This window comes from Pygocentrus nattereri, chromosome 16, assembly GCF_015220715.1.
Source record: "Pygocentrus nattereri isolate fPygNat1 chromosome 16, fPygNat1.pri, whole genome shotgun sequence".
Lineage (NCBI taxonomy): Eukaryota > Metazoa > Chordata > Actinopteri > Characiformes > Serrasalmidae > Pygocentrus > Pygocentrus nattereri.
In genome coordinates, this window is record NC_051226.1 from 28,719,217 (window position 1) to 28,743,049 (window position 23,833).

Here is a 23,833-nt window from a genome sequence, read left to right on the forward strand (position 1 = left end):
TTTGAAAATTACATTTTTTCCCACATTTTGTCTTTTTTACATTAATATCAACTGAAAAATGCTTAAAGTCATGTAATTTATGGTGTAACTCACTATGAAATTAAATGTGAAACGTGAAATTAAATTACTATTCAAAACTGCATTTGAGTAGTAAACAAAATGAAAGTAATGTTCAACACCTTATTAAAGGGGAAACCCACCGATTTTTATGTAGAATTAAATGGTTGTAAAATAAGATGTAAACAAAGTCAACATTACACATAAACATCTCATATAAAATGTATATGTTCACTGGTGGTTTGGTAAATAAAATAGCTATTGCTGTGTTGTAGGCATAGTGACCTCTGGTTCCTGTCACCATTACTGTGAAGGAATCAAGAGTTTCTCTACAATAGACTAATTTACATCAGACTACTCTGAATGACTGTTTTTATATGATCAAATTGCAGAAATGTTGAAAAACTTTCTCTACAATTTCCCTGTTACAGTTTCTCTTCTTTTCTTTCCTCACTCTCCATGATCTGTATATGGATAATCAAGGAGGCTTCTAGGAGTTAATATGGCTGACCAAAAAACAACATGCAGAACATTGCTGTATGCCCCCTGTGCACTAATCTTCACTTCCTAATAGCCCCCCAACAACATGTGTGAGTGCAGCATTAGAACATATTGCCTCCCATCCAGCCCTGACTACACACTGCACTGATTACACACACACACCTACCAAAGAACAAGACAGGGAGGTCAGGCAAGCAATAAAGAGTTTTAGTGCGCTGTCCAAGGTGCTAAATTTCACTCAATTCCAGCCATGCTGCCACTCAGTTAACCTCTCATTAACAGTGTAGAGCTCTGTATGCTTCTGGGCTGGGGTGGGGTGGGGGCAATGGGACAAGCCTTGTTGTGTCCCATGGAGGGGGTGTAAAGGAGGATACAGGGAAACATAGGGGACTCCTGAGGAAGAAAGGGGGTACAGTATCTCCAGAATGTGGCAATGCCAGAGGGGCATCAATAAGATAAGATGAGAAAAATGATGAGTAAAAAAATTATAATCTTCTTTCATATCAGTGCTACAATCCCACAAGTTCTTCTCAACACAATTGTTTCAGGACCAGAAGATCGACAAGACCCTTTAACTTGACTGAGGCTAAGGATTCTACAACTTATATACAACTTATATTTGCTCTGCAAGTACACAGGGCATGAACTTTAATGAAGTGAGCATCTTGAAAGTGTCTTATTCTGAGAATCTGACCCCATAAACTAATTTAAATCTGCTACCAGACGGATACAGTGATACATATCAGCGTGTAAAATAAGCATTTTTTATGTTCTATTGTGTTTTCTATCACTGTATAAAAGATGCATGAGGCTTCTGTTTGTTGGATACACTGTTATTTCTATTCCAAGCAAGTGTGCATGTTCATTCAGAGCACTATCTGGACCAGAAAGCATTTATTGTTCTTTTGCCAAAAATGCCATATATGAGTTTGTTCTCTGTAGAAATCATGTTGTTAATGGAGAAGATCAGATTAAACAGTCACATTTTACATTAGCTTTAAAATGTTAAAAGTATATTGCAGTGTTTTTCATACTTTCCCAATTTAAATGGGTTTTTGAGGTAATGGTGCTTTATTTCATTCTACATGTGAAGTACATATTTCTAAAGTAAAATACAGTGCAATAAGACATCCAGCAAGTTCCATAAGACACAACTGAGACCAAATGTTAACAGGTAAACAATGTCTTTATTCTAAAAAACTTGAACACATTTAAATACTCATTTTATTCAAATACTCATTAATTCACACAATAACCCAAGATTGTGATGTGGTTTAACTGTTTGTATTTGTGGCTGGATTCAGTTTTATGTCTTATGGAAACAAGTGGAAGGTATTTTTTTGCACTGCACTCCTACCTTCAAAAACTGAAATAACTGAAATAATTTTTAAAAATCTCAGGGAATGTTTTTAGATAAAACAGGAAGACAGAAATAACTGTCGCATGATATCAGTGGAAACAAGTAGAAGTGACATCAGATCTCAGTGTGAGTAAGCATTTACAGTAAAACTGCAGACATCTGAGCTTAACAGGAAAACCTACTCCTGCCATCTATAATAGATACTCAGCCATGATATCATTACCATCATCACAATCATCCAATCATCACTGATGGATACACTGCATGGATCGCCAGTAAGATGTTCAGTTCAATAGGGTTAAAAAGGCTGTTTTTGCTAATGTGTTAGTAAGGCTGATGTAAATGAGTTATGTTCTATGTGGCTGATCTGTATTGTAACTAATTTAAAAAAACAGTACAGTCCAAAACACTCCTTATGGCTTCAATGTGAATGGGTGGGGCTAAACTTATGTTAAATGTTTTTTTCGCCTGAACAAAGAATAAAAAACAGCTGTTTTCAGCTTAGTTGGACTGTACAAATTAGGTGATGAATAAGACATAAAAAAGTTTAGATAATACATTAAGCTTTGGTTTTCCATGACCACTTCCATGACCACCAAGCGAGACCACTGCTATATTCTCTATACAAAACCCTCAAGCAATGCAGTATTTCAATTTCAAAAATGACACAAAGAGTGACTATGCTATCTATATCAGTGGGTATCCCCTCAAAATATATATTTTTTTCGATTTACCAGTTGGATAAGATAGTTTTACATTTTTTAACTGAACATGAAATTTTTTGCATCTTAAATTGATGCTACCGTTTATGGTAAATATATGGCCGTGTTGTACAATATTTGAGATAATTGTAGGTTTTAGCACCTAATTTACCTAGCTACTTAGCTGCTCAAACTGATCGTCAGTAATTCAGAGTTGAATTTTCATTTAACACAAGCACATGTCCTCATTCTGACACACAAATCAGGTCTTATATTAAAGTAACAGTTAAAGTAACATGACTAGCTACTGGCCTGTGCTCTATCAACCTACAACTCTGCATTTTAGCTACTACAAGTACAAGGGCCTTTGGAAAAGCTCTCATGTTCTAAATTATGACAGCCTGTAATGCATACCACATACATTTGTGGGGGAAATGGCATGGAAAATTTGCTTGGCCCAGATGCTAGCATTAAAGCAGCATGTCAGAAAGAAGGGGAAGTGTGATATATCTGAGGTTTCCAAAGTCTTGTTCGTTCAAACCTTCATCATCATCTAATACTCCATTAGTGCAGCGCTATAGGAAGGGTCACGAGCTGTTGGACTTGGTCACAGAGGCTTGCTGATGCATGGATCTCTAGAATGTTTGATCATTTTAAAAAGGTGGCTTTAAATATGTATCTGCAAAATGGTAACTTTATAGTGCTATAAACGGTTCCTGACAGCACCTATATGCAGTTTATGAGGCTGTGCATGATGAACAAATTATAGGATGTTATTTACCATATACAGGCCTCACTGCTGATAAAGGCTATGTTACTCAGATTATAGTTGGGATCATTAAATCTGCTTTACCAAACTAAGGCAGCATGATATCACCAAACTAAGGCAACATGATATCACCAAACTAAGGCAGCATGATATCACCACATACTGCCCATTAAGAGCATGACATCAGAAGGTGGTGACAGAGGATTAGGTGAAGAGATGATGTCAGTAGCAGTGACACACTGAGATAAAGCCGGTTTCCTGTTGATCATTCTCAGTTAATGCCAGTCATATGGAAAAAGCTAGTGGAACCTACAAAATGAGAAATGCATGTTTAAGACATAGGCAGCAGTAAAGCAAGTTATCAGTCACAAATAAAAACAGCCATACATCCTGGACTTTATGCATCATATGAACTAAGATATAAACAATTTTATCATGTAAAGTGAAAATAATGTTCTCTTCAAATTCAATGTAAAATAATATAATGTATGTAATTCTGGACTATTCCTATTGATCCATTCATCATAAAATGTTCACACAGTGTACACGACACATGAAGTTACAAGGTTCAGTTCCAACAGGTATATAACATTTTATGATGCATGGACTTGGAACATGGAAACAGTCTAGAATTACTTGGATAAAATCTTTTGAATTAATCACGACTGTAAGGCAAGAACAGTTTTTCTTCTTCTTTTGAGTTCTGGAGTTTTGTTCCACCAGTGACAACATAATGTTTGTACAATGTTATTGTCACAAAATATGCATCTCCAAAAGAGTAAGTTTACAGAAGAAATAAAAATAAATCATAAAATTTTAAGCTAATATTGTCTAATTCTGCCCTGCAATGGACTGGCAACCTGTCCAGGGTGTTTTCTGCCTTACGCCCATTGACCACAGGGATGGGCTTGAGCTTCCCCTGCAACCCAGAAGGATAAGTGGCTTAGAAAATGTGCGTGTGTTTGTGTGTGTAATTCTGTAAAAAAAAAAAAAAAAAAAAAAACACCCACCCACACACACACATACAAATAAGGCTTAAATCTGACCAATAAAAGACCTCAAACTGTCAATCTTATGTTAGCAGTGGAGCTTGCCTCGCTTGTAGTGTGAATGCCCAATAAACCATTCAAGCTTCTGTCCCTTCCTCTAATCCCCTTATCCGGACCACTACACCGTCTGGCCTTCTCTGTCTGTCTGTCTGTCTGTCTTGTCTGTCTGGGTCTCTTGCTGAATCACGGGGCTCTTACGCAGAATTAGCACATGTCTTGCTCCCTCTGAGATTTCCACAACCCGTGTGGGTACAGGTCCAATATAGAAAAACCAGAGTGTTAACAGTGGATGATTTTAATTGTACCTAACATCTATTGATATGTATCGCACTTTAAAAAATGTAGAATTTAAATTATCCAACAAATCCCCTTTTCAGTGAAAAACAGAGTCTGATGGACACTATTCACAGAAATTTTCTGCCAGCTGTGTTGAGTGTTTTTAAACTCTGATCAATTGACTAATTAACAAAATAATTAACAGATTATTGATTTACTGATATAACTGATAATAAAAGGACCCCTATTTATTATCGAAGACATTTAAATGAACTGAGACAATTGTTTCCATTAGTGTATGTGAACAGTTAGCATTGTTCATATTAGTTTTATCCAACAATACCTTCTACCAACACATGAACATGTTCCAGCCCGTGCGTGTATGTCTCTGAGTCAGGGCTGGCATGATTGAGGCTTGCAGTCGAAAAGCGAGACCCGTCAACAAACTGTTATTACCTCAATAAAGAGGAGAAAATCGATGAGGAGGAGAAGAACAGCACACAGAGCATGAGAGAGAGCGAGAGAGAGAGAGAGAGAAAGAGAGAAAGAGAGAAAGAGAGAGAGAGAGAGAGAGAGAGAGAGAGAGAGAGAGGGAGAGAAACTGGTGATGCCGTCTGGGAGAGCAGCCAGCAAATGGGAGGGAGAGAGAGAGAGAGAGAGAGAGAGAGAGAGAGAGAGAGCGAGAGAGAGAGAGAGAGAAAGAGAGACAGCAATAGAGCGACAGAGTGAGTGAAAGAGAAAGAGATGGCAATTGAGTGACAGTGTGAGTGAGAGAGAGATACAAAAGACAGAGCAAGAGGAATGCAGAAGAGAAAAGATAGAGAGAAAGACAGCAATAGAAAGAAAGAGAGAGAGAGAGAGAGAGAGAGAGAGAGAGAGTGTGAGAGCAAAACAACATAACATTTCCTCTCTGTATTTCTGACCTCTTCATTGAGCTCAATGCTGTTCTGAATGTCAGAGGTGCTGGAACGATTTCTCTTACACACACACACACACACACACACACACACACACACACACACACCCTCTGCTGTGACTCAATTACTAGCGGTGGAGCAATAATAAAGTCCGGACGGCAAAGACTTCGATCGGCTGACCTGCCGGGAGGCACAAGCTGACTTCACCATGATGGATCACCTCTCAGTGCCCATGCTCTTAAACACACACACACACACACACACACACACACACACACACACACACACACACACACACACACACACACACACACACACACAAAACAGCTCACTGCACATAAGCAAACACTCACTATCTCTTTCATATAAAGGATCTATTCCTCATTAAAGTCTAAGATGAATTAATAACTCTTGTGCATGATTGCTATACAATTGAAAATTCTGGAATCAATAACACAAATTTATAATTGGTTAAAATAATGATTTGATTAATCACACTCATTTGTTAATTATGACTAATTACATTTGTCTTATTTGCTCTAATTTGACCCAAAAGAAAGGTTTTTCTTTAACATTTTGTTACAGCTATATGAGTTGAGAAAGTTCATCAGAACGTATTTATTACCTTTTTCATAATTTAATAACATTATTTTCATTTTATAAATGCAGTGTTCATAAAGAATATTCATGCTATATTATGACTAATAAAACCTTTATTAGAGAAATATAAATGTGATTTCCATTATATGCCAGCATTTATTCTTCTCAAAAATATATAAAATAAACGCTAGAGTATTTTGTAACAAAACTTTTCAAGCAATTATAGAACATAATTTATCATTTAATTAACTACAAAATACTTGACATAAAAAAAACATCTGCAGTTTTAATCTACCATGTAAATTATTACTGAATAAAATAATTAGTAAGATGATATGATTTCAAATCGTAGTGTATTTACACTGTACTAATGCAGCTAAAGCCTCATTTTAAGGGTACATCCTCTCACACGCCTCCACCCCCACAAAACCCCTACCTCTAGACATGCTGTACTGTTAAGTTTGCACCTGCTTCAACTCAACCATAGCGTGCTTCATAGAGCAGTTTTAATGTACTTTCCTCTCTTGGGAAAATACGATTCATACTCACTAGACTGGGAGAACAACAAAAAAAACAGAGGGAGATTCCAGACTGAAAATGGCAACCCCCTCAAATAGTCTGGACTGATGAGGAGCTTACTGATATGAGGCTCAGCGGTACATTTTCTCTTTACATACACTCACCACATGGATTTTACCAGCTAATAGATTCAGCCCTGCCCTGCCCATAGATGTATTGTTATGTAGCTTTTAGTGAATGATTGGACAAGCTTCATAGAATGTGTCATATGAAATAACTGGATTACAAACTAATCAAGAAGAGCTAATGTTTATAACATGCATATAAACTGTAATTTAAACAGCCCACCACAAGTCTAAATTGTGGGTTTTTAGGCTCGGAGATGCTCAGACTACTTAGGTATTGAAATTCGGTACTATATGACAGGGAACCTTTTAATACCCTGTAGTATTGATAAAATATTGAATACGGATTGTGCCATTCCCATTGGACAGCAAACTGTATTCAAACTAGCCATTGGCCAAGCTTTTAGAAACAGTGTGCATGCTGTGTGAGTATGATTAAGTAGAAAACACTCACTCACACATTCCACATCAAGCCTTGCAGAGTGTTCGCACAAGCTTCAGACATCACTTATGACTGAACACGCGCACAAACAAGTTAAGTGCAGCCATGACAGGAAAATCTATACATCCTCAATGGATGTGACATTGAGCTCTGCTGGGCCTAATTGCGATGAATGAGTTGGCTCTGTTGGGTGTGTGTGTGTGTGTATATAGGTGTGAGTGGGGTTGGGGGGTTAATACAAGATAACGAAGTGAAACTCATTGTGTAAGTCTGCTGTAGTACCAGGGTGGCTCTCTCCTCTATCAGCAGAGCCAGAGAGCTGAACTATTTCATTAGAGCAGGGTTGTGTGAGAAACTCTCAAAATAATTAGAGAAAACAGTCCAATCAGAGGGTCAGGAGTGTTTGTGAAACCCAAGCAGTACACATAATAATGCACTGTGTACCTGTTACACCCACAACAGCAGTCTGTAGTACATAAACACAGAGAGGGTGGATTCTTCACAACATCAGGACGTAGGGATCATGTGAAAAACTCCATTTTTGTTGTTTTTTTACTTTTTTGCCATACGTACCTATACATAACAATATGTCCCATACATGTGTCCAGTACTATTGTCCCTACAATGTGTATAATAGATATAGGATTATATGTATATATATATATATATATATATATATATATATATATATTTATATTTACTTGCATATATATATATATATATATATATATATATATATATATATATATATATATATATATATAAAATCCTATATCTATTATACACATTGTAGGGACAATAGTACTGGACACCAACACATTACACCAACAGGAGCTTTTATGACATCTCATTCTAAATCCACAGGCATTAGTTGTAGGATTTTTTTCCTGTTATGCTGGAAAAGAAAAAGGCCTTTCCAAAATTGTTCCTACAAAGTTAGAAGCATACAACTGCCCAAAATGTCTTGGTATGCTGAAGCATTAATATTACCCTGGCCTGGAACTAAGGGGCCTAGGCCAACCCCTGAAAAACAACTCCACAGCATTACCCCTCCTCCACCAAACTATACACTTGGCACAATGCAAACTTCCAGACTGATCAGCTAATTTGTCATTCCACAGAATACAGAATTTCCACTGCTCCAGAGTCCAGTGGAGATGTGCTTTACACCACTCCACCCGCCGCTTGGTATTGTTCTTGGTGATATAAGGCTTGCATGCAGCTGCTCAGCTATAGAAACCTGTGCCGTGAAGCTCCTGGCACAGTTTTTGGGCTGATGTTAATGCAAGAGGAGGTGAGGAACTCTGCAGTTATTAAGTCAGCAGAGCATTGGTGAGTTTATGTGCCTCAGCACTCAGCAACCCTTCTCACTAACTTTACATGGTCTGTCACTTTGTGTTGCTGTGGTTTCTAAACGCTTCCACTTTTCAATAATACCACTCAGAGTCGATTGTGAAACATCTTGGAGAGAAGACATTTCACAAACCGAGTTGTTGCACTGGTGGTATCTTATTACAGCATCATGCTAAATGTCAGTCAGGCCTTTAGAACAACCCATTCTTTCACAAATGTTTTTAAAGGCAGCATGCATGACTAGGTGCTTTCATACACCTATGACAAAGGGACTGAACAAAACACCTGAATTAAATAATTAACAGGTGTGTCCCAATAATTTTGTCCATATAGTGCATATGCAAAAATATTTCTGTCCTGAAAAAAAGCTAATGAGAGCCAACTATTGTTCTGTGTTACTTATTGCTCAATGTATTAACAGCAATGCACTGGACCTCAATAAAAATCCTCATCCCATATACACACACAGACACACACAACAAGAACACCCCAACGCAAGCTGCTTCGATGATGCAATTCTCCTTGCGCTGTAGCAACAGTTGCTAATGATGATCCAAGCACAGAAATCATTACCACATGAGGCTCATCACATGGCCCATAATGACATAAGAGCGAGCACTCAGCCATCTTAGTCCTTTATAAGTGACAATGAGCACTTTGATGTCAGCGCCTTGTGCTAAATCAGGACGATCTGGAAGCACTTAACATACATAAAGGCAAAAGTCCTGAAACAAGCACAGCTGTACAATATGTGAGCATGAGGTTGTGACCTAGCCCACCCAACATGGCTTCTCACTAAGACTGCTAGCTTTTTAGCTGTCAACTAAGATACCTTTAACAACCTTCTTAGTGATCAAAGAGAACCTAAAATGCAATTGATACAGTCTGTTGTCATAAAATGTATCTATATGCATACGATGCATAGGTGTATTTTGTAGGTTTACAATTACTGACTCAATTGCCAGCCCCCTCTACCCTTTCCATCAAGGTAAATGGACCACCATAAGACCAGCAGCCAGGTAGAGGGGGCTGATGAACAATGCAGCAAAGTAAGGCTGCAGTCAGTAGCTGTTTACCTACTAAGTGGACCTCTGTGGTAGATGTACCTGATTAAAAGTTCAATCAGTGTAGGTTATGGCAACTAATAAGCTGGCAGTGTATAATGGTGTGGCAACAGTGCTACAAACAGACCATACCTTTGGCAAGCGCTCTGGGTCTCCAGGATGCCGAGGAATAACCTTCTGTAACCGCTGGAAACCGTAGTCGATGGTGGGCTCATTCAGGGCTGAGAGATGAAAATACACAATTAATTCCACATCAACATTCTAGAGATGGTCATATGTCTGACAGTACCATTAAAACCGTTCATGGCTTTTAAACATTTACAAATCATGACAAATAACAGGACAAAATCGAGAAACTCTGAAAGTCTTCCATAAGCTTCCATTTACACAAGTAAATGGAGGTCTAATGTATTTATTTATTTTTTTTGGCCAAATCACACTGCGATAAATCAAGGTACAACAGGCATAATGCTGTAGAAAGTGACAACGAAATGTAGAATTGTTCTAATGGAAATCATTGTATATTCCTAAGATGGCCCATATTTATTGAATGCCAAGTGCAAAAGGCACATATAGTATGGTAATCTTGATATTTTAAGGATTTTAAGGGACATTTCCATGTTGCATTTTGCGCAGCAATTACTATGCGCCAAGTCTTTATCTTGTCAGAAACAGGGAAAATCCCATCAGTCAGAAGGTTAAGGCTGGGAGGAAGATTTATAAACTACCTGACAAAAGTTTCTTCAATAATAGAGAGCAAATGGAAGTGGAAAAAAAAATAATGGATGCAGACTCATTTGCAGCAGTGCTTTGTTTTTAAAAGCCTACTCTTTAAAAGCTCCTATACGGACCGTTTAAGGCCAATCTATGTTTTAGTGTGAAGACTGTTCTACTTTTGGACAAGCTCTTTGAGATTTGAAATAGTGTGACAGAGCTACAGGGCTAGGCATAAGTTTATTAACAAGAGGTACACTTGTAGCATTATTTAAAACTTTGCTTTGTAATGCTGAAATGTGGCCAGCCAAATGTAGCAGTTCCTGTGTGGGGCTTCACTAGCAAGGGCAGATGGGATGCAAGGGACATCCAGCTGGCTAGTCCTTTGGCTTTTGCCAAAATGCAATTCTCAAGTCATTTAAAAGGGCCTCAATGCCGAAGCCTAACATTTAGTTTGTTATTTGTTGTGTATGCATTATAGAAACACATTAGACACCCAACCATTGCCTGCTCCCTACAGTGATAAAGAAATCCTGAGTGCTAGTAAACCCATATACAGATGTGCTTTTTGGCTTTCTAGTAGTAATGATATGTGGCCTCTTTCTACATTAGCTAGCTAACAGGACAAAACAACCATTTGTGTCAACAAACCTTCAAGATGTATCATCAGAAGGAGAATTTTCTCATCTTTAAACCAGTAAACCTTGCTATAAAAACCACTGTGGCAGCATAGTGAGAGGGCAGTAGGCATGTTTAGAACAGATTTAACTAAAGTTAAACTGCCCCTTTAATAACTGCTTACATAGTTTTATACTTTCCATGTGATTTTATACTATATGCACTTTGTTTTAGTAACACACTTGCTTTTTCGATGCTCAGACACCCCATAAACACCTAGTGCCAAAATCACGATCAGGTCCAGAAATTGTGATCGTGCTTATTCAATTGAGCCTCAGCACTGCTCTTACTTGTGCACCTCCACCTGCTCAAAACCGTCTGGAGCCATAAAATGAAAGTTTGATAAAAAATAACATGGTATTTAGTGAAGCATACAGGGGGCCTCAACTAAGCGTCTCCTCCACAGCTTTTGCCAAGCATGGAGCATGAAGATGGAGAGAAAAGAGGAAGAGAAAATGAGAAAGTGGTTTGGATGGGGTGTGTGTGAGTGAGTGTTAGGGGTTGATGGGTCACAGAGGGAGAGTGGAGTTGGGTGCTTTCCTGTCAGTTGGAGCAGATGGTCACAGCTCAGTGAATTCTTATGAAGTACTAATGAAGTTAGTATGTGGTCTGCAACAAAGGGAAGGAAACTTGAGTAGGTGTCATTCAGGCAAGATATGATTTACATCAGCCTGAAAGTCCACTTTTTTGCATTTTGCATTTGTGTATCAACTACCTTATAATAATTCATCACATTTAAAATGGCAGCACTTTTATATCTTCGGTGAAGGGCTATTTGTGTGTGTGTGTGTGTGTGTGTGTGTGTGTGTGTGTGTGTGTGTGTGTGTGTGTGTGTGTGTTCATATGCTGAATATGGAGATTGATGGGCTAGCTCTCTGTGAAACAGTCACATGGCTCATAGATGTCAGAAGTAGTTTGCTCTACTCTTATTGCCATTGATTTCTACATTGCACCCAATTGTCTCACTCAGCCTGGGGAAAACATTCACTTACTAAGGTCAGAGAGAGAGATAAAGAGAGAGAGAAAGAAGGGGGGATTCAGAAAGAGAGGATTCAGAGAGTCAGAACAGAGAGAATGGAATAAAAAGAGAGAAGGCAGAAAGAGGGAAGAGACAGAAGAAAGAGAGATAAGGTGAGGAGGAGACAGAAATAAGGGGAGAGGAGAGAATGACAGAATGATATAAAGGGAAAGAGAATAAGAAGAGAAAGAAAGAAGAGAGAAAGAGACAAAAAACAGATTGAAACAGAGAAAAAGTGATAGTGACGAGAGATGAAAGAGAAAACAGAGAGGGAGAGAGAAAGTGAGAAAGAAAGGAGAGAAAGACAGTGAGAAAGAGAGAAAGTAAAAAAAAAAGAGATAGAGAAGAGAGCGATAGAGAGAGGATCAGCAGATAAATCCAGGTCTAAGGAAAGTAGTGGTAAAACAAGCGAGGTTTACAGAATTACATTATGGATTTCTTAGATAAGATCCGACCATTACTCTACTTCCAACATGAACAACTCACACACGGTAAAGCTGGGCCACAAGTAAATCCACTGTCCACTGACATTTTAAATTACTCTAGAGGTCAAGCACACAGCATAGTGACAAGGATGCTGAGGTGTGAACTACATTTCTTAAATTGTGCACATATATATATATATATATATATATATATATATATATATATATATATATATATATATATATATGTGTGTGTGTGTGTGTGTGTGTGTGTGGTTTACATATGATAGACATAGTTTATCGTCTGTAAAGGAAGAGATTATTGTATTAACCTCCTGATAATTTAAAACGGACCAGAATGGCACAAACACCATCATCACCTTAAATAAACCCTTTGTATCAAAACAACCCTAACAAAAATGGGGAAGTGGGGCTGTTTTTGGCCTAAACTTTCACTGTAGCCCTGTACAATATTTGCTACATGTGAAACAAGTGCTAACCACACCGCGAGTATTTATAACTTGGCCTAGCTCCGCTCCTTCAAACTGTTTTATTGTTTTCTTCGTACTGCCACATGGCTTCAATTTGCTCAAGGATGTTGGTTTATCGTTTTCCCTGGGTAGCATTAGCGGTTAAATGCCCCAAAATAGCATTCGGGGCCAAGCTGGACTTATACCAACTGTGTAAAGTTACATGCTAACTCGGCACAGCTAAATGTGACATTATAGAAGGGTTTAGCTAAGAGAAGATGACAAGCGCTAACATTTATATTACTTCCTTGTCAAATTTGCCACATTAATAAGGCCATCAATGAGTTTTAGCAATACTATCAGTCCTAAAAGGACTCAAAAACTGTGGCATTGTGTTTGTGCGGTAGCAACTTCAAAGCTTCACCTCAGCTTTCTTCTAATTATTGATGAAATTGGCAGCTGAAACTCAATTTACTCTTTATATTCATTCATACATTTCTAAGCAGGTGTTTTAGATGGGGAGCTGAGTAGATGCTGTGAACTGAAATTTAGCTTGTCTGAACTGAAATGAAAGTCCAGCTCATTTCAGTTACTGTTTGAACTGAAACACAATGGACCTCAACATGGCTTGCAAGCAATCCTAAGCAGGATAATCTAGCATTGTTAGCCATACAGTACTGTAAGAGATGTACTGCAAAAAAAAAAAAAAAAAAACCCTTAATGGAAATTAGCTTCAGGTATAGTTTTTAGTTTTGCTTTTTCAGTGCAATTATGGCATTAATCACTGTAAGAGGAAATGCCAAACTTTTCAGCAGTAGAAACTGAAGAAGAAATTCGCTGATGGTTTGTATTCTTAAGAAGTACTTAAGGGCACGTGATAAGTTGAGGATTTCAGGCTTGACTCACAACCGATTTAGTCGTTAGCCGTTTGTTAAGGTTTCACAAAAAAGAACATGGCATTAATGGACAGTTCCAGTGGAATAAAATTACTAAAATTACCAGCACAAAACTATTGGCTGGTGTCTTGGAAAATGTCAAATTGATATGACTGGAATTACCTCAGCAATAAATTAATGAGCAAATAGGCTACCCGTCTCTCTCTCTCTCTCTCTCTCTCTCTGACCACATTGTGAGAGATCTCTTGCAATCACACAGATCAATGCTCATTGAAATTTCATGAGGGCAGATGCAGGCCTCATCATATTTCACAATAATGACCTGGAAGGGAGGATGGTGTGAGTAGAGGAAGAAGGAATAGAGGAGGAGGGGGAAGGGGAAGAAAGCAAGACCCACCATTAAAAATGGGCAGAACAGAAAATTAGTGTATGGCAATCAGCCAGCGCCTTCAAAACACAAGTACAGATGCACATATGTTGTGTATTAGAGCAAAAATATTCAACTATTTCCTAGTTTTAGGTATATGAATGTCCTAATTTTAGTCTCTTAAATCAGATCACATCAACTGAATAGTCCAGCCAGCTAAATTTCACCATCATAATTTAAGTTTTCTCAGATGGTTATTCTCAATGTCATCAACACCTATAAAATGTTGGCTCTATCTTTCTTTGTCCTTAGCTTTGGCAGCAGAATGGCATACTGTAGAATAAAATCTGACTAAGACACCTAGCACTCCATTTCATAGTGTTTTTATTTATTTATTTATTTATTTTATGTGCAGTCTACGTATACGAAGAATGTTCTATGCTCTAACTACTGCACCTCCACTGGGCCTCAACCCTAGGCACTCTTTAAGTGATCAGGCCAATTGATTAGCTCACTCGCCTAATTTTGCTACAATAAGTTCAATTCCTCCAGTGGGCCATTCTTCACAACATCATTCAATAACTACAAAACATTTTAACTAGAACACCCCTTCCTTTCTTTCCCTCCTTGCCTGTGGCTCCAGATATCCTGCCATACAGTGGCGCAGTAATGAAGGGAATGTAGCATTCAGCACTCGCTCTTTTCTGGAGGGTATCCACCCCCTCCCCTTCCAGGTGTGATCTCAAGGCGAGGGCTCAGGGGGGATCGATTCATGCACCAGTGCGGCGCTCGATACCTCTGAATTATTGCTTCATTCTTCCCTCCTTATTATAGATGAGTTATTTTTTTCCCCAAGCCACCCCACTTTAGGATCAATAGAGAACAATCTTATTCTTATATCTTGCCTCTCCTTCTCCTTCTCTAATACAGTAAGAATGTGTTATCTTTATGATGCAAGGCTTGTCAGCAGAGATTCAGTGAGAAAGGGGGAGGTAGTGAGTATGTTCTGCAATGTAATGTTGCTCTAAGCTAAATGTGATGCTATATAATATTTTACATTTGTTTTTGGGATCCTTCAAAACACTTCTATTGAATATCTACAGTGGTCATAACAGCTAATAATGTGAAGCCTAGATACATAAAGTGCACATGCACATAAGTATGTGGATGTGTGTATACTGTTGCTATCAGAATAAAACCTAACTGTACAGGTGAAGAAATACTATACATTTGAAGGTAAGTTACTGAAAAAACATTTTATTCCAGGTTATTTTGGACCATTACTATTGGTGCACTCATCATGAAATTTTCACAAAGAGGAAAGGCTAACTGGCATTTTCAAGATGAATAAGCCTTAATGTCTAAGTATGACATTATATATTTCAGTGTTTCCGCCTAGCCTTTATTTTCAGCTCCCATTCTATACATTCAGTTTTTCAAAGAAAGATTTTTCCAATCCTCCAAATGTCTTAGAACTTGCATTTGGTTGCATTTTATGCTTCTCTCCAAGTAATGCCAACTGCAAATTTAGACTCATCAGCTTATTAAATCTTACTCAGATTTACTCAGTTGGGTCATTCTAGTGCAGTTTTCTTATTTCAATAAGACTATATTCTTACTAAAAGTGATTTTGCTGCATGAAAGGAAAAAAATTGAGTTTTTTATGAGGTTTTAATAAAACAATAACATTATGTGTGTACAAATGTGTGTGCTTTCACTGAGCTTTCATCAACCATCCTTTGCAAACCCAGACAGCTCACCATGAGTACTGTTCTCTTTAAAGCATGGGCATTGACAGTAGGAATGATAAGAAGGAGAGCTGAAGAGGCTCTTTCATATCATTAACAACACTTTTTACATTATATAGTCATATATCTTCATCATGTTATGTATAGATCAGATTCGTTAGATTTCTAACCCTAGTCCTACCTGAAGTTGCAGTACAGCAAGGTTTGTCTTTGTAGGTATTGGTTTATTGATTGCTTCTTCACACTTCCTCTTTACAAACACCCAGCACTGACATTTAGCTTCACGAGTGACAGGGCACCTCCACTGTCAATTATAGGAGATGTATTAGGTACAGTGTACCCTTTAGAACCAAGACAAAACCAGAGAGAGAAAAACAAGAAAGAAAGAAAGAAAGAAAGAAAGAAAGAATCAGACCTCAGGGAGTGGTAGGATTACACTGTATGTAATAAAGTGATGTAGGCCTCATGGATAAACTGTTCATTTAAAGAGCTGTCTGAAATCGACGGTCTTACTTGTACTACATGTAATAGTAACCCTCACACTTTTCCATTTCATCTCCAATAATTCTCTCATTTTTTCTTCTGCTTGACTGATTTCGCAGGGTACAGAACCTGACATAGGACTGGCAGTTCCAGGTAGCCATTGATTAGCGCCTACCTGGGACCTGGCAGGAGGTGTCCGTGGCTCTGCCTGTATTGATTTAATTAGGCCCATGGAGCTGCTAGTGTGCTACGCTAATAGCTGCAGCTAGCGCAATTCGCCAACAGTGGCTGATTAGTTTTGCCAGCTGTCCACTGGGTGCTAGGCATGCCAAGGCCAGCTGCCACTTTTGCTAGTCACCAAGCAGCAGTTTTACTGAGAAAAGAACTGAGATGATGCAGACCATTGGAGTTTCTGCTCATTTAAGAGGCCTACGCCAATATAAATATATAGTATTTAAAAAGGCTAGAACAAGTTACTCACAGGACCACCCTTGGGATGGATTCTACCCAAGCTACACTCTCAAAAATAAACATTTCTTTGAAATGATGCCTGATGTTCCCTACAGAACCTTTCAATGAGTGAGTCCTTAAATAATCATTTTTATTCTATGACAGCTGAAGGTCTTTTCATAGACCTTACACTTCCTAAAGAATTTTTCTGTGAATGATTTCTGTGAACTCTTTTTGGTAAATGAGATGTGTGGGGAAAAAATGAAAGTATAATGACCTTAAAAATACAGGCAACAAAAAGGGTTCTCTGCTGCAATGCCACAGAATAAGCACTTTAGGGAACCAATAGTGGTTCTTCTACACACTCTTTAAAAAAAGGTGTCACAAATGGTTCTGTGAGTGATGCTGAAAGTGTTTTTTCAGTGCAAGGCACCTTTTGCGGCCCTTCTTTGTAATGATTTTAAGAGCATACAGTCGTATGCAAAAGTCAAATTACGGTTTGCTGATTTTCTAAGTAAAAATAAGTTAATGCATCCTCTACACAAAACATACTTCTGCACATTTTCATTAACAAATACTTCTATTTGTGGAATTTAATATATTGGAAAACAATAAAACATAAAATGTGGTCTGTGCAAAAGTTCTCTCACATTTTACGTGTTATATATTTTTTCCAATATGTTAAACTCAGCAAATACATAGAAGTTGTGCAGTAAAAAAACTGCCGGTTTAACAGTTTATTCCCTGTAGAGGACGTGTTAACTTAATTTCACTTAATTAACAACATTTAGGAACCTCTATTTTAGGAGAGAAAACGGAAGGGAGGCAAAAAAAGTGAGGGAGCAAAACACCCAAACAAAGCTTCCATTTAAGACAATGCCTCCTATTCTATGATCTTGAAAATCACATGACTTAGGTTTTTACATAAAAACATCATCTCAAGGCAAAAAATTAAACAAAAAATCAAAAAGCGTGATGTGTGTGATCTTGATTAGGCTGCCTCTTGTACAGTGAGTAAACAGTTCTAGACCATCATTTTTATATATGAAGGGTATGTTGAGCCCATATCCCACATTTTTCTTGTATTTTATTCCCCTTGAGGTCCATTTTTGTGATTTTCCTTACAACCCTGATTACTTACTTACTAACAGTGGTGGACGAAGTACACAAATCATGTACTTAAGTTAAAGCAGAGATACCCAAGGTAAAACATTATTCCAGTAAAAGTCCTCCCTTTAGACCTCCACTTGAGTAAAAGTACAAAAGAATTTGCCTTCAAATGTACTTAAGTAACAAAAGTAAAGGTACTAAAAGATTAATTAACTTAGTTACAAGTTTAAGTTGAATAAAAACTTGCTTTAAACACAGGTTCTCAAATGAGTTTTCCTTTACTATATTGCATCTGTAGGTCTCTGTTCATAAACATAAACTAGCAAAAACAAATTTACTATGAAATGAAAGTGTTTGTATAAATTCAGAAAAAAGACACATGAGCCACAACTGCATGTGTGTACATATTTCTATATTGTGGTCTATTTACACAAAGTTAGGTTAAAATTTGATGCTGTTACACTGACGTTGAACTGTATACTTGCACTGGGTCAGTATGTCCAACAGGTCAAAACATGCTCAAAACAAACTGCACTCTGTGCCCTGATTGGTGTTCTTGCTTTGCACTTCTTTCATTTTGACATGTTCAGTTTTTATGCACACATAAACCAAAAGGAATGACAGGTTTTGCAAAATGTAGTGGAGTAAAAAGTAAAATATTTGACTAGTGAAAGTAAAAAGTTGCCCAAAATGGAAATACTTCAGTAAAGTACAGATACATGAAAAAAATACCGTACTAACAGTACAGTAACGAATTATATTCACTTAGTTACAGTCCAGCACTGCTTTCTAACCCCGTTTCCAAAAAGTTGAAATGCTGTGCAAAATATAAATAAAAACATTTTTTTGAACTGATGCCATCAACACATTACAAAAAAGTTGGGACAGGGGTATGTTTACAACTGTGTTGCATCACCTCTTCTTTTAACAACACTCTGTAAGCGTTTGGGAACTGAGGAGGCAAACTGCTTGACATAGGATTTCAGCTGCTCAACAGTTTGTGGTGTCCTTCGTCGTATTTTTTCATTTCATAATGTGCCAAATGTTTTTGAAAGGTGAGCGGTCTGCACTGCAGGCAGGCCAGTTTAGCACTCAGACTCTTTTACTACAGAACAATGCTGTTGTAACACATCCAGAATGTGGTTTGGTAATGTCGTACTGAAATAAGCAAGACCTTCCCTGAAAAAGGAGTTGTCTGGATAGCAATGTATGTTGCTCCAAAACTTGTATATATTCTTGAGCATTAATGATGTCTTCACAAATGTGCAAGTCACTCATTCCATGAGTACTAATGCATCTCTATACCACCCTGAATGCTGATAACAAGCTGGGTGGTCTTTAGCCCAGAGTACACAGCGTCCATGATTTCCAAAAAAAAAAAAAACTTAAAAGAAACTTTTAGTAATGAAAAAGTTTTAAATTGCATTTGTGGATGCAGGTACATACTATGTTCACAAACTTTTTGTGGTTTCGAAAGTGCTTCTGAGCCCACGTAACGATCTCTACTGCAGAATCATGTCTGTTTTTAATGCAGTGTTGTCTGAGAGCCCAAAGATCACAGCATGCCAATACTGGTTTTAGGCCTTGTCCCTTGCATACAGAGATTTTTCTTTTAATGATATTATGTATCGCAGATGATGAAATCCCCAAGTTCTTTGCTATTTTATGTTAAGAGACAATATTCTTGACTTGTTTCACTACTTTCACAGACTGATGAACCCCTCTCCATCTTTACTTCTGAAAGTCTTTTTATACCCTATCATGTTACTGATCTGCTTCCAGCTTACCACCAGGTGTTTTTTTTAAGCATTACACAACTTTACCAGTATTTTGTTGCCCTGTCCCAACTTTTTTGAAATGTGTTGCTGGCATCAAATTCAAAATGGACATTGTTTTCAAAAAACATTTGATACAGGGTCTTTGTACTATTTTGAATGAAATATAAGGTTATATATCAGGTAATCATATAAAGAATATAAGAACATAAGAATATCATATAAGGTTATTGCATTTTGTTTTCATTTACAATTTTGTCCCAACTTTTTTGGAAATGGAGATCATAAAAAAGCAAAAATGGTCATAATTAAATTTTATAATCATTTTCCATCCTGTCTTTATTCCTTACAATTAAACAGGTTCTTTGTGTGCCTTTAAGAATTATTCATGTAAGTAAGATCTGTTCTGATTGGATGCCATGTATTGTGCCTCAACCAAAAGTACTCCTTAGGACTTCAATATAAATGAATGTACCTAAAGTGCTGTAGGCTGAATAATGGAGCTTAGTTTCTATACATAGAAGGTATGGATTGGGTAATGAATTGTACTTTTTGAATAATGTGCACATATTACTTCAAACTCCTTTATTTAAAAAAGAAAGTGAGGGAGGTTCAGTTTTCCATGATATGAGCCCTTTAATGGAAGCATCTGAGAATAGTGCAGAATTAAAAGACTCATACTCATTAGAAAAGCTGCACAAATTGTTCTGGGACGAGTTCCACTCTTTTTTAAATAGTTCCCAATGAACTGCAGTAGGAGTGTGCGGGACATGCTCTCACATTTGGGCTGAGGCTCGTGGACATTTGTGATTGTGTTTTTGCATCCATGTGTGTTTGTGTGCAATCTGGAAAGCTTCACAGTTTGTTTTTTCCTTTTTTAATGGCTTCAAGATGCAGGCCAATAAAGCACTCACTGTTTTTCTAGCTGAATTGTAACAGTTTTTACAAGCAGCGGTTGTCACTATCTCTCTATCTACACTAATTAAGGAAACAATAGCCTCCTGTTGAACTCAGAGATTGTGTCTAAGTGTGTGTGCTCCTTGTTTGTCATTTCTACAAATAACACAGTCATAAGACATAATATAAACACAGAGAATTTAAATTATTACAGATGACCTAAATCAGAACCCCCAAAGACTAATAATATAAACACATACAATCCTGGCCCCCACCTCCGCATTTCCTTCATTTGAATTAATCTGTGCCTGATCTGAGGTCAGTCTGGGTACGACTGAGTATTTCTGGACTGGGATGCAGATTGCCCATCAGGGCATAAATACTGATATAAGATCACCTCCTCTTATCCATAAATCTACAATTGTATGCAATCCACTCAAAATACATTGATTTTTATGAGTGAAAATAAGTACACATCCTCTACAGAGATTTAGCATTAAAAGGATGTTATGCAGAACAATCAAACCAACAAAACATTTCATTTGAGCAACAGTGTTGACTCTATGCATGATATATATGTAGAAATTGATTTTAGGTCAGCACTGTAAACTGACAAATGACAACTATGGTTTTCGACCAAATTCGTTTAAAAATAAACCAAGATTTTATCTCAAAACAGGAAGCCGACGGAAGTGGTGCATATTAAAGTCTTACTCAGCAGGAAACGGATGAGATTCCAGCATGTTTAAGGTTCACCTAAAATGCAGCTTTCACTGTCCTACAGTGTGCACCTCCCTTTAAGCTCCTAAATTGCTTAGTTCTCAATTATTTAGGGTCTTATGACAAAACTTAATATTTGGCGGTACTTTGACTTGTATTGTAGTTAGCTTGCCTGTATAGATGAACCTGCCAGGCGTGCCTTTGCAGAACTGTTTGGATTTGTATGACAACGTCACCTCCACAACCCCTGGGATGTGTCGAGGAGGGGTCTGAACCCGAATGGCATGAGGTGTGATGAGCTAGAAGGACACAAAAAAGAGAGAGAGAAGTTAGAAAGATATGTACTTATCTGTTTACAGCCAATATTATGTCTGTTTTTGCACAATGTTCTTGTTTCATTTCTGTTCCTTACAGGGGAATTCCATAGATTTTTCAAAACTTCTGCATAATTCAATTGTTGGCATGTAAACAATCTTATTCAGTGTGGTTTGCATTGAAATGGTTCATTGCAGAGAAACTTACTGTCTCGGATTTCTCTACAGCAGAAGTAAAAGGAACCAGAGATTACACTGTCAACAACTTACACATATCTTCAAGGTTTTATTTGTAAAGTTTATGATATTAAAAAGTGGTAAAAAAGTTTTCTTTGTGCCAAACAACCCCCTGCATGTGCATCTCTACAAAAGGTGGATGTGAAGAAGTATTTCAGGGTTTTGTTCCATTATTTTAGGGTTTTAAATTGTTGGCAGTGGACTTTGCACATACTAGAAACATCAACGCTATATCATGATTAATACCACCTTTACTATACATGAGTTTTTTTTATTTATTTAACAAAGTGCATTAAAAGACCAGCTCTTTTCATCCAAAACTGTCATAAATGGATAAACAGCATTCTGCAACTAAACTCTTAACATACATTTTAGAGCAAAAATCTTTAGTGAAACTAACAAAACAATTATCAGGAAACATATCTGTAAGCATTTCGTCTAATAACTCTCGTGAGGGAGCTCTTGCAGGCATTAAACGTTTCAGATGTCTGATTCCTGTCACAACAACGGTGAACAATTAACTCATTGCATTTCGCAAGATTAGAGCAATTCACATCAAGCCCCTCTAACTGACTGTGTAGATTTAAGCAATTTAATTAGGCAGAAATATTTTTCTTTGAAAATGGTGGAATTCCCCCTTAAGTCATTAGCTTTCTCTCATTTCACTATTTTATTGTCTCATCACAATATTGTCTTGAAACCAGAGAGCGCCATACTGACATAAAGTAGTTTCAATTCCAATAGTGGCTACTCTAGATCACACAGGCAAAGAATGCTATTGCTGGCCATGTGGCAAAGCTGCCAGTAAACCTGAACAACGGTAAATAAATATGCCTGAACTGTGTGTGGTGTGTACTATATGTTTGTATGTCTGGCTGATCAGTATCAGGGGTTTGATGGTGGGTGGTGTTGGTGCACTGGGGTCTGTATAGCTCCAGAGAGACTTTTAGACTAATTAGAAACATATTGCAAAGTTAAACCTCAGATGACAGACACTACACTGTAGCATTCTTTTAGTCAAGCTGTCAAGCATCGAATCCTTAATCATGGATTACTGTTTATTTTGCTGAATTTAACATACTAGAAAAAAACTAGACATAAAAAGTGGCCTGAGCAAAGTTACAAGCGTTTTCTATTTTATGTCTTACTATTTTGCAACATGTGAAACTCAGTAAATAAACATTGTGCAATAAAATTTGCTGAAAAAACGGCATGCAAGTTTGCTTCCTGTACAGCGAAGGAGTAAACCTTTGCACATGTATGTAGTCACTGCTCTCTCACTTTCTCTCTCACAGTTATTGCTCAATCACATTTTCCAGTCTCTAAACTTGACCTTCAGCTGGAAGTCTAAGTATGTGACCTTTGAAATAAACCTTAACATAAATACAGTGTAAACAGAGACTAGCATGTCACTAAGCTACACGTACAGATACTCCCCCAGGCCTACTCAAGGCTATTCCCGACCCCCAAGATGGCTAATATGTATAAATGCCTCTACAAGCTACGACAAAACTAATAGCAAGGGATATTATTTAACATTAGAGAAGTAAAATTCAACTTACAGGGGAACTGCAGCTATTTTTTATATTTTACTGCATAATTAAATGATTAAGATGTCCAGTGTCTTTTAGATTGGTTTGATGTGAAATTGTAGAGAATTTATTTTACAGTGGCGGGAACAACAGGAACAATGCAAGTATAGCCATTTATTTACTATCTAAAATCATCAGTGACACTACACATGTCTTCTGAGTTTTTGTGTGTAATGCTTATGAATAGTTGTAAATCTGAAGGAAAA

At 37.5% G+C, this 23,833-nt stretch overlaps 1 protein-coding gene across 4 annotated transcripts in view; it reads right to left on the reverse strand.

Annotated features, from left to right (window-relative positions):
* Positions 1 to 23,833, reverse strand: part of ebf1b (EBF transcription factor 1b) — a 147,463-nt gene that overhangs the window by 13,026 nt on the left and 110,604 nt on the right. For all 4 annotated transcript variants that reach the window (XM_017705348.2, XM_017705349.2, XM_017705350.2 and 1 more), the window contains exons 10-11: positions 21,657 to 21,783; positions 9,866 to 9,954 (exon numbers count right to left, since the gene is read on the reverse strand). In XM_017705348.2, the coding sequence (XP_017560837.1) occupies positions 9,866 to 9,954; positions 21,657 to 21,783 (216 nt within the window). The remainder of the gene's footprint in view (positions 1 to 9,865; positions 9,955 to 21,656; positions 21,784 to 23,833) is intronic.